The following is a 16,533-nucleotide window of genomic DNA, read 5'->3' as shown; positions in this document are numbered from 1 at the left end:
GGCACTGGGAGGCACTGGAAAGGGCAGAGGGGGCACTGGGAGGGACAGAAAGGGGACTGGGAGGCACTGGGAAGGAACTGGGAGGCACTGGAAGGGATGGGAAGGGAACTGGGGAGCACCAGGAAGGGGAGGGAGGGTACTGGGAAGCACTGGGAGGGACAGGAAGGGAAATGGGAGGCACTGGAGGGGATGGGAAGGGAACTGGGGAGTACCGGGAAGGGGAGGGAGGGTACTGGGAAGCACTGGGAGGGACAGGAAGGGCACTGGGAGGCACTGGGAAGGCACTGGGATACACTGGGACATGCTAGTAGGCACTGGAATATACTGGGAGGCACTGTGAAGCACTGGGATGTACTGGAAGGCACTGGGAAGCCTCTAGGAGACACTGGGAGGCACTGGGCAGTGCTGGGAGGGACTGGGAGGTATTGGAGGCCTCAGGAGTTCACTGGAGGCACTGGGAGCACTGGGAGCCCCTGAAGGCACTGGGAGGAACTGGGAGGTACTGGGAGGGTGCTGGAAGGCATTGGAGGCCTTGTAAGCAAACTGGGAGCACTGGGGGCACTGGGAGCACTGGGGACAATGGGAAAACTGGTAGCACTGGGAGCACTGGGAGCACTGGGGCACTGGGAGCACTGGGGCACTGGGGACACTGGAGCACTGGGACCAATGGGATTACTGGGATCACTGGGAACACGAATCACTGGGAGCACTGGGGCACTGGGGACACTGGGAGCACTGGGAGCACTGGAAGCACTGGGAGCACTGGGGCACTGGGAGCACTGGGAGCACTGGAATCACTGGGAGCACTGGGGCACTGGGAGCACTGGGGCACTGGGATCACTGGGATCAATGGGATTACTGGGATCACTGGGAACACTGGAATCACTGAGAGCACTGGGGCACTGGGGACACTGGGAGCACTGGGAGCACCAGGGTACTGGGACCAATGGGATTACTGGGAACACTGGGAACACTGGAATCACTGGGAGCACTGGGACCAATGGGATTACTGGGATCACTGGGAGCACTGGAATCACTGGGAGCACTGGGGCACTGGGGACACTGGGAGCACTGGGATCACTGGGACCAATGGGATTACTGGGATCACTGGGAACACTGGAATCACTGGGAGCACTGGAATCACTGGGAGCACTGGGGCACTGGGACCACTGGGAGCACTGGGGCACTGGGATCACTGGGACCAATGGGATTACTGGGAGCACTGGGAGCACTGGAATCACTGAGAGCACTGGGGTCCCTGGGGCACTAGGGCACTGGGAGCACTGGGGCACTGGGGACACTGGGAGCACTGGGGCACTGGGGACACTGGGAGCACTGGGAGCACCAGGGTACTGGGAACACTGGGAGCGCTGGGGCACTGGGATCACTGGGACCAATGGGATTACTGGGATCACTGGGAACACTGGAATCACTGGGAGCACTGGGGTCACTGGGGTCACGGGGGCACTGGGGACACTGGGAGCACTGGAAACACTAGGATTTAGGCACTGGTATCACTGGTATCACTGGTATCACTGGTATCACTGGGGACACTGGGAGCACTGGGAGCACTGGGAGTGGTGGGCGTGTCCCCACTGACCCCACCCCAACCTGCTGGGGCGGGGCCCCCCCGGGGATTTAAAGGGCCGGGCCCGGCCTCGGCAGCCTCCAGGTCCCCGTCCTCTGCCGCCATGGAGCGCCTCCTGCCCCTGCTGCTGCTGGCTGCTGGTGAGGGGACTGGGAGGGACTGGGAGGCACTGGGAGGGCACTGGGGGGCACTGGGAGGGGACTAGGAGGGAGTGGGAGGGGACTGGGGGCATTGGGAGGGAGTGGGAGGCAACTGGGGGGCACTGGGAGGGAACTGGGAGGGCACTGGGGGGCACTGGGAGGGAACTGGGGGGCACTGGGAGGGAACTGGGGGACACTGGGAGGGTTTGGGAGGGACTGGGGGGGAAGATGGGGGCACTATGAGGCAGCTGGGAGGAACTGGTGGGCACTGGGAGCGATTGAAGATACTGGGAGGGAATTGGTAAGGAACTGATAGGCACTGGGAGGAAATTGGGAGGGAACTGTGGGGTACTGGGAAGAACTGGGAGGTGCTGGAAGTGAACTGGAGGGGAATAGGAAGGGAGTGGGAAGACGTTGGAGGGGTCTGGTGGGCACTGGGAGGTCCCTAGGGTGCACTGGGGGGACTGGGTGGTACTGGGATGGTGCTGGGGGCACTGGGAGTGTGCAGTAGGGAGCACTGGAGGGAACTGGGTGCTGCTGGGGTGCACTGGGAGTGAACTGGGGGGCCACTGGGAAGGTGCTGTGTGTGCTGCAGTGCACTGGGAAGGCACCAGGGGGCACTGGGATGGTGCTGGGGGGCACTGGGGGGAACTGGAAGGAAACTGGGGGGCACCAGGAGGGGCTGTGAGGCAACTGAAGGGAACTGGGGGGGGACTGGGAGGTGCTGAGAAGCCACTGGGGGAAACTGGGAGGGCACTGGTGGGTGCTGCAGTGCACTGGGAGGGCGCTAGGGGGCACTGGGAGTGCTGGGGGGCACTGGGAGGCCCTGGGAGGCACTGGGAGGGCACTGGGGTCACTATGGAGGCACTGGGAGGGGGGTGAGAGGGAATGGGAGGCACTGGGATTGTACTGGTGGCAGTGGGGCAGAATGAGGAGACCCTGGGAGGCACTGGGGAGTACTGGGAAAGAGGTGGAGGTGAACTGGGGACACTGGGAGCATACTGGTGTGAGTGGGAGGGACAGAGGAAGTACTGGGAGGCACTAGAGGGCACCGAGGGATACTGGGAGGGAGCTGAGGGTGAACTGGGGACACTGGGAGATAGTGGGAGTGTACTGGTATGGATGGGAGGGAAACTGGAGGCACTGGGAGGCAAATGGAGGGTACTGGGGGATACTGGGACACTGAAGGAGTGCTGGGGGGCATGGGGAGCACTGGGAGCACTGGTGAGGTGTAGGAGGGACTGGGATGACAACAGGTTGCACTGGGAAGGAACTGGGGGTGAACTGGGGGCACTGGGAGCACACTGGTGGGGCATGGGAAGAAAAGGGGGAAGCACTGGGAGGCAACTGGGAGCCACTGAGGAGACGGGAAGAGAGCTGGAGGAGACTGGGGTCACTGGGAGTTACTGGGTGGGAACCAGAGGCTACTGGGAAGACCTGGCCAGCAGTGGGAGGCACTGGGAGGCACTGGGGACAATGGCGAGGAAGTGAGGCCGCATTGGGAAAGAACTGGGAGGCGCTGGGAGGGAACTGGGAGGGCACTGGGAGGTAGTAGGTGGGAAGTGAGAGATCACTGGGAGAACTGGGAGGGAACGGGAGCAACTGGAAGGGCAGGAAGGTGACACGCGGAGGCCCTGAGGACCCTTAGATGGGGAGGAACTGGGAAGGAACTGGGAAGGAAGAAACTGGGAGGCACTGGGAAGGAACTGGGACGGAAGGAACTGGGAGGCACTGGGAGACCCTGGCAGGCAGTAGGTGGGAAGTGAGAGGTCACTGGGGGAACTGGGAGGGAACGGGAGCAACTGGGAGGGCACAGAGGCGATGTGGGGAGGTTCTGAGGACCCTTAGACGGGGAGGAACGGGGAAGGAACTGGGAAGGACCTGGGAAGAAACTGAGAAGGAAGGAACTGGGAGGCACTGGGAGGAACTGGGAGGTACTGGGAGGGCTGAACCCTGGCTCCCATCCCACAGCGGCCACGGGGGACGAGAACCGGATCGTGGGGGGCCACAGCTGCCAGAAGAAGCGCCACCCCTACCAGGCGGTCCTGCTGGGCCCCCAGAACAACATCCACTGCGGCGGGGTCCTCATCGACAAGTTCTGGGTGCTGACGGCCGCCCACTGCGACACCAAGAGGTGGGGTGGCCCCAGCTGGGGTGGGGGTTGGTGGGCTGAGGGCCCTTTGTTGGGCCAATGGGGAGGCCAGGGTCACCAGGTCCTGCTGGGGATTGGTCTCAACGTGGAGGTGGAGAAGATCAAGAGTGGATGTTGTGGTCATCATGGGGTTGGGTCTACCTGAGGTCCTCCTCACCACCCTTCAGCCTTCTGGGGACATTTTCCCAGCAGCCACGATGTCACTTGGGACTGGGTGGCCAAGGAGGTCACCTCTATGGCCTCAAGAACCATCCAGTTGTGCTCCCAACATCACCATCCCGTTGTGTTGGCCACCACAACCATCCAGTTGGGCTCCCAATATTGCCGTCCCCAAGAAACCCAGAAGAAGCCTTTTGCCCTTCTTTCACGGAGGCCAGGAAGCTTCATCACCACCCGGCTCCTCCCAACCTCCACGGCTTGGACCTCTCCTTGCCCTTGGCCTCTGCCCCAGCCACCACTGAGCCTCACCGCAGTCCCTTTTCTCCACCTCCTTGCCCAGGTCCATCCCCATCCGCATGGGCGACCACAGCCTGAAGGCCAAGGAGGGGACGGAGCAGTGCATCAACTCGGCCCAGGCCTTCGTCCACCCCGGCTACAACCCCACCACCCATGACAACGACATCATGCTGCTGAAGCTCCAGAAGCCCGTGCGCTTCACTGACCACGTCCAGCCCGTGGCCCTCCCCAGAAGATGCCCGCCGCCCAACACCGAGTGCATCGTGTCGGGCTGGGGCAGCACCAGCAGCCCTGAAGGTCGGTGGGAACATCTCCTCGTGACGTGTGGTGGGCTCTTGAGGGACCTGGGGGGACAGCTGGGTGGCCTGGTGATGTCTCAGTGTCTTGTGGGCAGCTGGGCAGGTTGTTCTGGGGACAGTTTGGGGACTTCTTGGTGTCTTGAGAACAGCTTGGTGTCTTGGAACATCTGGGTGTCTTGGGGACATCTCAATGTCTTGGGGACATCTTGGCTTCTTGGGGATGTCTCAAAGTCTTGAGGACAGCTTGGGAACAGCTTGGTGTCTTGAGGACATCTTGGCCTCTTGGGGACATCTCAATGTCTTGAGGACATCTTGGGTATTTTGGGGACATCTTGGCCTCTTAGGGACATCTCAATGTCTTGGGGACATCTTGGTGTCCTGGGGACGTGTTGGCCACTTGGGGACATCTCAATGTCTTGAGAAGGTCTTGGGGACATCTTGGCCTCTTGGGGACAGCTTGGAGACATCTTGGACTCTTGGGAATATCTTGGGGATATCTTGGCATCTTGAGGACATCACAATGTCTTGGAGATACCTTTGCATCCTGGGGACATCTTGGGGACATCTCAACATCTTGGGGATACCTCTTTGTGGGTGGGGCTTCCTGGGTCCATTGGAGGTCTCCATTCTCCACACCATGACCAAAGGAGACATCAAATCATCTCCACTGTGGCCGCTCAGCCCTCACCTTGGAGCAAGTCTCCCATGATGGGGCCACGTCACCTTAGGAGGGAGCTGATCCCATTGCACCGGAGCCCCCTGGGGACCCTTCCCATGGGGCAAAGGGTGACCTGGGTCCCCTCACCATGTCCCACCATCCCCAGGCTACTTCCCCGACATCCTCCAGTGCGGCGTGGTCTACACCATCTCCAACGAGGAGTGCGGCAAGCTCTACCCCAAGGGCATCACCAGGAACATGCTCTGTGCCGGGCTCAGCTCAGGGGGCACCGACTCCTGCCAGGTGGGTCTGGCGGCGGCGGGTTGGCCGTGGGGCGCTGCACCCATGGGTGGGTGGCTTCACCCGCCTTGTCCCCGAGGAGAGACCAAAGGAGAGGAACTGGGGTTGGGGGGGGGCACCTCACACCCTGCTGAGGACCAGTGGAGGTCTCCATTTCTGGTGGAAGATCAGCTCTGGGGGGTCTCGGCTGCTTCAAGCCCCCCCCCCCGCTAAGTACCGTGGGGACCCCCAGCTGCTATAGGGACCACCTGGGTGCCGTAGGTGTCCCCATACCTGTCCCTAAGCACCATAGGCATGCCTGGGTGCTACAGGGCCCACCAAGCATCGCTCGGCACCCTGGGTGCAAGAGAGAACCCTTGGGTGCTATTAGGACCCCTAGGTGTTGTAAAGACCCCCAGAATGCCATAGGGACCCCCCGACAAGCTCCATATGGATCCCTGGCTGCTCTAGGGACCCCCGGGTGCTCTGCAGGCCCCTGGGAGCTATAGGGACCCCTAAGCATCATGGGGACATCCTTGGAGCTAAAGAGGCTGCCAGGGTGCTGTAGGGACCTGCAGGGTGTTACGGAGACCCTATGGATGCTATAGGGACCCCCCAGGTAATGCACAGACTTCTGGGTGTTATAAGGACCCCCCCAGGGGGTAACCATCCAGTTAGGCTCCCAGCATGACCACCCTGTTGGGTTGGCCTTCAAAACTATCCAGTTGGGCTCCAAGAATTACGATCTAACTGGGATGGCCACCACAACCATCCAGTTGGGCTCCCAACATCACCATCCCGTTGGGTTGGCCACCACAACCATCCAGTTGGGCTCCCAACATGACCATCTCATTGGGTTGGCCACCACAAGCATCCAGTTGGGCTCCCAACATGACCATCTCATTGGGTTGGCCATCAAAACCATCCAGTTGGGCTCCCAACGTGATTATCCTGTTGGGTTGGCCATCAAAACCATCCAGTTGGGCTCCAAGAATTACGATCTAACTGGGATGGCCTCCACAACCATTCAGTTGGGCTCCCAACGTGACCATCCCATTGGGTTGGCCACCACAACCATCCAGTTGGGCTCCCAAGATGATTATCTCATCGTGTTGGCCACCACAACCATCCAGTTGGGCTCCCAACATGACCATCCCGTTGTGTTGGCCACCCCAACCATCCAGTTGGGCTCCCAACACGACCATCCTATTGTGTTGGCCACCACAACCATCTAGTTGGGCTCTGGTGAGATGGTGGGGACCATCTCACTGGGTGCCTCTGTCCTCCAGGGCGACTCGGGGGGGCCGCTGGTGTGCAAGGACGAGCTGCAGGGCATCGTCTCGTGGGGCATGCAAGTGTGCGGGCGGCGGGGCAAGCCCGGCGTCTACACCCGCGTCTGCGAGTTCACCGCCTGGATCCACGACACCATCAGGAGGAAGAGCCACGCTTGAGAACCCACCATGCGCTTCTGGGTCTGCTCCCCACTTCTCTCATCCTGGGGAGGAGCTCCTGGAATAAAGTCCTCTAGAAAGTGGCTGCCCTGTGGTATCATGTGGATGTGGGGAGGGGGAGAAGCGTGGGGGAACATGGCTGCCGTGAGGATGGTGCGTCTGTGGGGGTTCTGGAGGAAGGTGGGCAACTCATGGCCATGAGTGTTTGGGGATGGTGGGCTTGGTGGTCAACCTGGAACCATGACCTTCTGGTGCTGGTGACCACGGTGGGCAACCTGGAACCCTACATCTGGTGCTGGTGGCCATGGTGGCAACCTGCAACCACACATCTATGGCCACACGTGTCCAGGTCTGGAAGACTTATATCAAAGTGTAGAGGACACGTGTCCAGTTCTGGAGGACACACGTGTCCACATCTGTAGGACATGTGTCCAAGTCTGGAGAACACACGCGTCCAGGTCTGGAGGCCACATATGTCCGCAGGAGGAGGCCACACGTGTACACAGGAGGAGGCCACGTGTGTCCAGCCCTACAGAACATGCCCGCAGCTGGAGAATTCCCAGCTGGTGCCCCACAACTTCATGTCCCACCTGGTGACCGTAACCATCACCCCACGGCCACGCGTGTCCTCCTCTGGAGGCCATAGCCCACGTGTCCCACGGACCCACCACCACTGGGCCACCCAGGGTTAGCACAGGCTGCGTCAACCAGGAGCAAAGCAGGGAACCTGCTCCTCCTGGCAGCGCGTGGGCTGCCCTAATTGGCACCAATTAAGCGCTCGCTAACGAGGAGGCCGCTAACGAAGGCCTCCCCCCACTGAGAGAACCAGTCTGGTTGTGCCCGCGGCGCGCGGCGCCGCCCGAGAAGCCGCACCGCCCTGTTTACACTGCTTACACCCCGCTTCAGATTTACACCCCGGGGTGGGCAAGCCCCGCCCCTCCAAACTCGTGGCCACGCCCCCTTGCTGGAAACTCCGCCCCCTGTGCATGTGCAAGCGGTGTGGGGTGACAGCTCCCCCTAGGGGCACGCGTGATGAAGGAGCTGGGGAACCTCTGGCTTTGGTCTTCTTCTGCTCTGGTCTTCAAGGCCAGCCTGATTGGCCAATCGGCACGTGCAAGGCTCCAAAGCCAACTGGCCAATCAGCACACAGTGGTTTCCAAAGATGGTTGGCCAACAAAGCCAACTGGCCAATCAGAAAGAGTTCATCTACAAAGCCAGCTGGCCAATCAGCACGTGCTGGTCTACAAAGCCAGCTGGCCAATCAGCATGTTTCGATCAACAAAGCCAACTGGCCAATCAGAAAGTGCTGACCTACAAAGCCAGCTGTCCAATCAGAAAGTGTCGGTCTACAAAGCCAACTGGCCAATCAGCACGTGCTGGTCTCTCAAGATGATTGGCCAACGGGGCTTGCTGGCTGGCCAAGGCAGCTGGCCAATCAGCACATGCTGGCCTCTACGGCCATCAGCCAATGAGCACGCCCCCATCTCAAAGCCAGCTGGCCAATCAGCACAGACCCATTTCCAAAGTCACCAGCCAACCAGCTCACATCGGCCTCCAAAGCCACCAGCCAATGCCATGCGTTTGCCTCCAACACAGCCACCCAATCATCTGTCGTTGGTTCCCACAGCTTGCTGGCCAATCAGCACCTCAACTCCAGACCCAGCCAGCCAATCAGCACGCGCCGTTCCCCAGAACTACCAGCACCTGCCACGCCGTTGTTCCCACGGCACGGCCGTCCAATCAGCTCTTCCCTACCACCGCCGCCGGGCGGGGATCCAATCAGCAACCTCCGTCCATCCGACCAGGAGGTTCCAACCAGCCAATCGGTGAGCTCCGGCCGACCAATCAGCAAGCGCCGCCCCGGAGAGAGCACGAGGGAGGCCGGGCGAGGCGGTGCCGAGGGATTAGGGGAGGATTAGGGAAGGCGGCCTCCACGCTCGGCCTCGGGGCGGGACGAGCCGGGCCCCGACGCCGTTATAAAACCGGCGGCGCTCACGTGGGAGGGACGGGCGCGGAGCGGCGGCGTCGGAGGAGGAAGAGGAGGAGGAGGAGAAGGAGGAGAAGGAGACACGTCAGGGCCGGTCGGAACGCTTCTTCCCGGCGCGGAGGGGAGGACACGCGAGCCTCAGGAGCGGGGAGGCCTCCCCGGCCCCCGCGGGGCACAGCGGGGACCTGTGGAGAGGTTTGGTGGGGTGGGGGTGGAGGGCAGAGGGTGGCGGGGGGGAGGCTCCAAAGGGAGGCCGTGGTCCATGGTCATGATCTCCACCTGGTGGCCCTGCTCTCTGTCCATCCCTACTTCGTCCCCAGCCTCCATCCATCCTTCCTTGTTCATTCTGTCCCCGGCCTCCATCCGCTCCTCCCTATTGTTCCATCTCCAGCCTCCATCCACTCCTCCTTCTTGCTCTGTCTCCAGCCTCCATCCATCCCTCCTTCTTCTCTCCATCTCCAGCCTCCGTCCATTCCTCCTCCTTGCTCCATCCCCAGCCTCCATCCCTGCTTCCTTCTCTGCTCTGTCCTCAGCCTCCGTCCTTCCCTCCTTCTTTCTCCATCCCCAGCCTCCACCCATCCATCCTTCTTCTTTGTCCCGTCCCCAACCTCTGCATCCTTCCTTGTTTGCTCCATTCCCAGCCTCCATCCACGTCTCCTTCCTTTCTCCATCCCTGACCCCCATCCACCCCTCTCTTCCTCCATCCACCCCTCCTTTCTTCCTCCATCCTCGACCTCCATCTATCCTTTCTTCCTTGCTCCATCCTCGACCTCCATCCACCCCTCCTTTCTTCATCCACCCCTCCTCTCTTTCTCCATCCCCGACCTCCATCCGCCCCTCCTTGCTTGCTCCATCCCCAATTTCCACCCCTCCTTGCCCCATCTCCACCCATCCTTCCTTGCGGAAGTTTTCCATGGGTGGGGAGGCACCAGAACAGGTTACCCAGAGGAGCCGGGGATGCCCCATCCCTGGAGGTTCTCAAGGCCACATTGGATGGGGCTTTGGGTGACCTAGCCTGGTGGGAGGTGGCCCTGTCCATGGCAGGGGGGCAGAATTAGAAGGGTTTTGAAGTCCCTTCCAACCGTTTTGTGATTTCTTCTCCGTGGTTGCTTTATCTCTGAGTCCCTGACCGCCGTCCATCTCTCCTGGCCTCCATCCCCGAACTTCATTGTCACAAATGATGCAGAATGGTTGACTTGTCTTCCTTCCTTCCTTTTCCTTCATCTTCCTTCCTTCCTTCCTTTTCTTCCTTCCCTCCCTCCCTCCCTCCTTTCCTCCATCCTTCTCCACGTTTGCTCCACCTCTGGTCTCCATCTCTCCTTCTCCACCCTTGTTCCTCCATGCTTTGATCCCCATTCTCCCTCCTTCCCCACCCCACCTCCATCCTCATCCCCAGCCCCACGTCCATGGGGCCCACCATGCATCCACAGGGAGTGGTGCCCCACACCCATGGGTGGCTCCAACCCACGGCCGTGGGAACCGTGACCCACAGTCGTAGGCTACCCTGACCCACCTCCATGGGGCCCACAACGCCTCTTCATGGGGAGCAATGACCCTCAGTTATGGGTGCCTCCAATCGATGGCCATGGGGGACCATGACCCACAACCATGGGGACCAGGACCCACAGCCATGGGGGACCACAACCCATGGCCATGGGGAGCACGGACCCAACCCCACATGGGACAACAACCCATGGCCATGGAGAACCACGACTCCTAAAGTTGGGTGTCTCCAACCCATGATCCAGAACCATGGGGAGCTTTGACCCACAGCCATGGGGACCATGCCCCACATCCTTGAGGAGCAACGACCCACATCCAAGGGTCGTTCACCCCACAGCCTTGAAGAACCATGCCCCAAAACTACGGGAGGGGGGCCCCAACCCTCTGCCACAGCCCGAGGGAGGCATCCGAGGGCAGTGTGGGGTGCTGGAAGGTCAACCGCCCCGAGACAAGGAGGGGGAGGCGGAGGAGTTGGTGGGGCCCATAATTACGGGCCTCATTAACAATGACTGTGTTGATTGCTGCCGTGGCACTTGGCATAATGATGTCGCCATTGCAAAAGCACGATGACGGGGCGAATCGTGCAGCTCCCAGCGGCGGGCGGAGGGGACTGCGGAGACCCCCACCATAGTGCCAGAACCCCCAACATGGTTTGGAGCTACCAGAAACCCCCCCAAGAAACGTGTAGGGCTGCCATGATGACCCCAAAAATGTCTCGGAGATTGCATAACCCTCCCAAGAAACGTGTAGAGCTGCTACAATGCCCCCCTAAAATGGTTCAGATCTACCATAAACCCCTCAAGAAATGTGTAAGGCTTCCATAATGCCCCTAAAATAGTTCGGAGCTACGAGAACTTCCCCAAGAAATGTGTAGGGCTGCCATAATGCACCAAAAAAATGGTTTGGAGCTATTATAAATGCCCCCCAAAATGTGTAGGGCTGCCATAATGACCCCCCAAAATGTCTTGGAGATTCCATAACCCTCCCAAGAAATGTGTAGAGCTGCCATAGTGACCCCAAAAAGGGTGCAGAGATACTTCGGTGCCACCCTCAAAATGCATAGCCCCACACAACCACCACCCTTCTGCCCCCACAGTGTCCACATCGATGGAGGTGCAAGCCATGGTGGCCCCCCGGCCATGGGACCGAGTGAAGCTGTTGGGAGCCTTGGTCTTGGTGGCGTCCATGGGTGAGTGCAAGGGCGAAGGGTCTGACCAGCGTCGCACACGCACGTGGAGGTGCTGACACGTCAATTCCCACCCCCATCATGCCTTGCAGTGTCCTCGGTGGCAGGTGACACGCGCGTGGTGGGCGGCATGGACTGTGAGCCCCACTCCCAGCCGTGGCAGGTGGCCATCCTCGACATGTACAAGCTCTACTGCGGCGGCGTCCTGGTGGCCAGGCAGTGGGTGGTGACGGCGGCCCACTGCACCACGCCAGGGTAAGGGCACCGTCATGAGTGTCACGCGTGTCACGCATGTGCTGTGTCCCCTGAGTCGTGAGCGTGCCATGGTCACGATGGCCTACGTGTGTGTGCTGTGTCGTGGTCCTGTGGTCCCACGTGTTGGTGTGGCCATGATATGGTCTAGATGGGTCCTGGCCATGTTGTGACAAACGCATGCCATGGTTGCACCATGGTCTCTATGTTCATGGACCACATCATGTCCTACACGTCTTGGCCATGACGTGATCAACGCATGCCATGGTTGCACCATGGTCTCCATGTTCATGGACCACATCATGTCCTACACATCTTGGCCATGCCATGACCATTGTATGCCATGGTTGCACCATGGTCTCCATGTCCATGGACCACATCATGTCTCACACATGTTTTGGCCATGTTCATGGCCAACACGTGCCATGACTGCACCACTATCTCCTTCTTCATGAGCCACGCCATGTTCCATGCATGCCATGACCAGCACATGCCCTAGCCATGCTGCAGTCCCATCATGCTTTGCCCCACAAAAGCCATGGCCACACCGTGGTCTCCAAGCCCCGCACAAATGACCACGATCCCCATCTCCTGGCCACCTCGCCACCCGTCCCACGCATGTCCCTTGGGTGCTGCAGGATCACCACCATCCGCCTGGGCAAGCACAACCTCTTCACGCGGGAATGGGGCGAGGAGCGGAAGATGGTGCAGAAGCTGGTGCCTCACCCCAAATACAACCCCAGCACCAAGGACAACGACATCATGCTGATCAAGCTCCTGACACCCGTCACCCTCACCGAGAGGATCCAGCCCGTCCCCGTGGCCTCCTGCCCCCCAGTGCCTGGCACCACCTGCACCACGTCGGGTTGGGGGGCCACCACCTCCCCAGAAGGTACCCAGTGCCAGCGGCCCCTCCTGGATGCCTGGGTCCCCTCCTGGACATCTGGGCTCTCTCCTTGGCACTTTGTTCCTCTCCTGAACACCCAAGTGTCCTCCTGGACACCCGTGTCCTCTCCTGGACACTTAGGTCATCCCCTGGACACCTGGGTCCTCTCCTGGACACCCATGTCCTCTCCTGGACACCTGGGTCTTCTCCTGGACACCAAGGTCCTCTCCTGGACACCTGGGTCGTCCACTGGACACCTGGGTCCTCTCCTAAAAAATAGGAACAGAACAGGGCAGCAGAGGAGGAACAGGAAGGAAATAACGTGAAATCGGGTTAACTTTTACCAAAAACTCAACAAATTGCAATGGAAAGAAACCAGAGGGAATAGCCTCAAAGCACCTAAAGCCCTGTGAATTGAGTGGTGGGTTAAACGAGAAGTAAACGGGATCAAATGTGATCAAGTGACAAAGGGAAGTAAGGCGAAGGAAGGGGAGAAAAGTTAAAATAAAGGCAATTAAACAAAATGAAGGGAAATTAGTTAAGGAGAACAGAAGGGAACAGAGTAAAATTAAAAGAGATTTTTTTTATAAGAAAGAAAAAGAAAGAAAGAAGAAAGAGAAGAAAGAGAAATAAAGAGAGGAGAGAGAGAGAGAGAAAGAAAGAAAGGAAGGAAGGAAGGAAGGAAGGAAGGAAGGAAGGAAGGAAGGAAGAGTGAGCAGGTGGAAGAAGATAATGTGAAACTAAAGAGAAACACCCTAAAATTAAATTAGAGGAAATGAAAGGAAAACGTAAATTAAGTCAGTTTAAGAGAAGACCCCGAATCACGGTGGAAAAAAAGGGATGGATTGGGCAAGTCCTGGTTCCTCAGCCTCTGTGTGACTGTTTTCACATCAGACCTTTTTGGGGCAGAAATTCCTTATTTTTGGCGTTCCCCTCTGGAAATGCCCAACCGAGGGAGGTTTTGCCCATGATGCAATGAGTCTCCATGGGTGACTTTCCAGCCCGGAGCGTGGAAACAGCCCCAAACAGCACCTTTTTCCACCCCAAAACAGTCAGGAGAAGCCACCTCCGCGTGAGACCCCGGGGAAGACGCAACGCCCTCTTCCCCAGGACGGGGGAGTCGGCGCTGGGAGTTCGGGGGGGGCAAATTTCTGCCGGTTCCCGGGTCGATTGCTCTGGTTTCTTTCTCCCCTCCCCTCCGTTTCCCATCTCAGTCTCTTACCCGGACGTCTTGCAGTGCGTCACCGTCACCATCTTCTCGACGGCTGAGTGCAAGCGGTTATACCCCGGCTCCATCACCGAGAACATGATTTGCGCCGGGAGCCTCCAAGGCGGTAGGGATTCCTGCCAGGTACGGCCATGATGTCCTCCTTCCACCGCTGCCACCGGGGGCTGTCTGCAAGGCGGACCAAGGGGACGCGTCCCCCGGTCGTCGCGATGGGGTCGGTGGTCTTCACGGTGGCTCGCGAACCCAGCGAGGGTTGGCCAACACGAGTTAGAGAAGCCAGCGATGTTTTCAACCCAACGAGGGTTGGCCAACACGGTCCCAAAGGGTTGGCCAAAAAGCGTTCAACCAATCGGGTGCCGGCACAACCGATGGGGGTTGGACCAGCCAGGGAGTTCTTCAGGCCAGGGAGTTCTTCAACCAAATGAGGATTGGGCAGAGCAAGTGTAATTGGGCAAAAAAAAAGAAGTGTAATTGGGCAAAAAGAGTGTAATTGGGCAAAAAAGTGTAATTGGGCAAAATGAGTGTAATTGGGCAAAACGAGTGTAATTGGGCAAAACGAGTGTAATTGGCCAAATCAAGTGTAATTGGGCAAAATGAGTGTAATTGGGCAAAACGAGTGTAATTGGCCAAATCAAGTGTAATTGGCCAAATCAAGTGTAATTGGGCAAAAAAAGTGTAATTGGGCAAAATGAGTGTAATTGGCCAAAACGAGTGTAATTGGCCAAATCAGGTGTAATTGGGCAAATCAAGTGTAACTGGGCAAAACGAGTGTAATTGGCCAAAGCAAGTGTCATTAGCCAAGGTGAGCGTTATTAGCCAAAGTGAGTGTTATTAGCCAAAGAAAGTGTTATTAGCCAAAGCGAGTGTAATTAGCCAAAGTATAATTGGCCAACTCAACGACGGTTGGCCAACCCACGGAGTTCTGGACAAGCCGCCGTGGTGGTTGGCTGACCAGTGATGGTTGAATCTGCCAAGCGTTATGTCCTGGTGGAACGGTGGTGGAGCAGCTGGATAATTAGGGAGCCTGATGTCACGGGTTGGTTGATCCGATGGTTTATCAGCCCAATAAAGGTTGGTCAAACCAGTTGGGGGTCCGCTGGCACTTGGCCAAACTGGTGATGTCTGGCCAAGCCAGCGATGGTTGGCCAAGCCAACAATGGTTGTCCAACCATGAGAGGGCACCCAATGGGATGAGGCCTAAGAGCGGTGGGCCAAGCCACGAGGAGTTGGCCAACCCAAGAAGCGTTGGGTGACGGCTGGCTCACAGCGCCTCTCTCCGTAGGGTGACTCCGGGGGACCTCTGGTTTGCAACGGGACCCTCCAAGGTATCGTGTCCTGGGGCATGGAGAAATGCGGGCAGCCCAAGAGACCTGGTGTCTACACCAAGGTCTGCAGATACGCCCAGTGGATCCAGAAGACCATGAAGGACAACCAGTGACGCTCCAGCAACCTCCGAGCGCCCGAGGGAGCTCGGAGGGCCGCGTCCAGGCTGCCGCCGCTCGCCGGGGCAGGTCGCTGGGACCACGGAGGCTGTGGCAAGGTTGTGGGTGCAGCCAGGGTGTCACCTGGCGGAGCCAGTGAGAGGGTGGATGGGAAGGAACCAGAAATTAAAGCGTTGCGATGTTTGGTGGGAAATTTTGTCCTTTCAACCTGCCCCCTCAAGACAAATCCCAGACCTGGCCTCTCCTCCAGGGTCCTCCGTGGGCCTGGTTTTCATTTATGGCTTCGTTTTGAGGTCAGAGCCCTCCCACCATCCCCCAGTTTTGTGATTTTACGTTGGTTTGATTTGAAGACGAGCCCCGTTTCCTACACTTCTGCTGTCCCCATCATCTCACAAGGACGAAGACGTGGCCTGGCCTTGCAGAGGCCCCATGGACGTGGGACGCTGGTGGATGTGTCCTCCAACCCAGAGTTAGCCAAGCCAACAACGGTAACTAACCAATGATGGCTGCCCAATTCGACGACGTCTGGCCACCCAGCAATCTCCTATCCAATAGGAGACCCCCGGTGGGAACGAACAACACAAGGAGAATCAGCAGGGGACACCTAAGCCCACGAGGGGCACCCAAGGGCCCCAGTGATGGTTGGCCAACCCAACAAAGGTCTATCAGCAGCCAAGCTGGTTGACACACCTAAGGTAGTTGGCCAATCCGATTGGTCGGGAGGGTCACCCAACCAACGATGCCTGGCCAATCCATCAAGGGTTGGCCAATCCAACAAGGGTTACCCAACCCAACGATGATGGTTGGTCAACCCAATGTCTCCTGGGCTCTTCTGAGGCTGGTGGCCACAGGTTTGTTTTGGCTGTGATGTTGCCCCCTAAGTTCCTCCATCCCACCCCCTCTTTACAGGCCCTCGAGATTTTTTCATTGTCCTTTTTCCCCAAATCTGGGTGTCCCAAGATGACACGTGCAGGTCCCTGGGGGGGGTGTTCGTGGCCCCAAGGAACTTGTTGGCACGGAAAATGA

The 16,533-nt window shown here is 58.7% G+C and overlaps 2 protein-coding genes across 2 annotated transcripts; both read left to right on the top strand.

Annotated features, from left to right (window-relative positions):
* Positions 1 to 1,566: 1,566 nt before the first annotated feature.
* Positions 1,567 to 7,106, top strand: LOC118160108 (trypsin-like). The gene is made up of 5 exons (XM_035314641.1): positions 1,567 to 1,728; positions 3,700 to 3,862; positions 4,380 to 4,633; positions 5,460 to 5,596; positions 6,862 to 7,106. Exons 1-5 carry the CDS (start codon positions 1,692 to 1,694, stop codon positions 7,021 to 7,023), a joined length of 753 nt encoding a protein of 250 aa, XP_035170532.1. The 5' UTR covers positions 1,567 to 1,691; the 3' UTR covers positions 7,024 to 7,106.
* A 3,973-nt stretch (positions 7,107 to 11,079) lies between these two features.
* Positions 11,080 to 15,503, top strand: LOC118160106 (kallikrein-14-like). The gene is made up of 6 exons (XM_035314640.1): positions 11,080 to 11,197; positions 11,610 to 11,702; positions 11,792 to 11,954; positions 12,590 to 12,843; positions 14,052 to 14,188; positions 15,348 to 15,503. Exons 1-6 carry the CDS (start codon positions 11,080 to 11,082, stop codon positions 15,501 to 15,503), a joined length of 921 nt encoding a protein of 306 aa, XP_035170531.1.
* Positions 15,504 to 16,533: the final 1,030 nt, after the last annotated feature.

This window comes from Oxyura jamaicensis, unplaced genomic scaffold (genome assembly GCF_011077185.1).
Source record: "Oxyura jamaicensis isolate SHBP4307 breed ruddy duck unplaced genomic scaffold, BPBGC_Ojam_1.0 oxyUn_random_OJ97111, whole genome shotgun sequence".
NCBI lineage: Eukaryota > Metazoa > Chordata > Aves > Anseriformes > Anatidae > Oxyura > Oxyura jamaicensis.
Note: the sequence above shows the minus strand (reverse complement) of the source record. Positions and strands in the feature narration are given on the sequence as shown.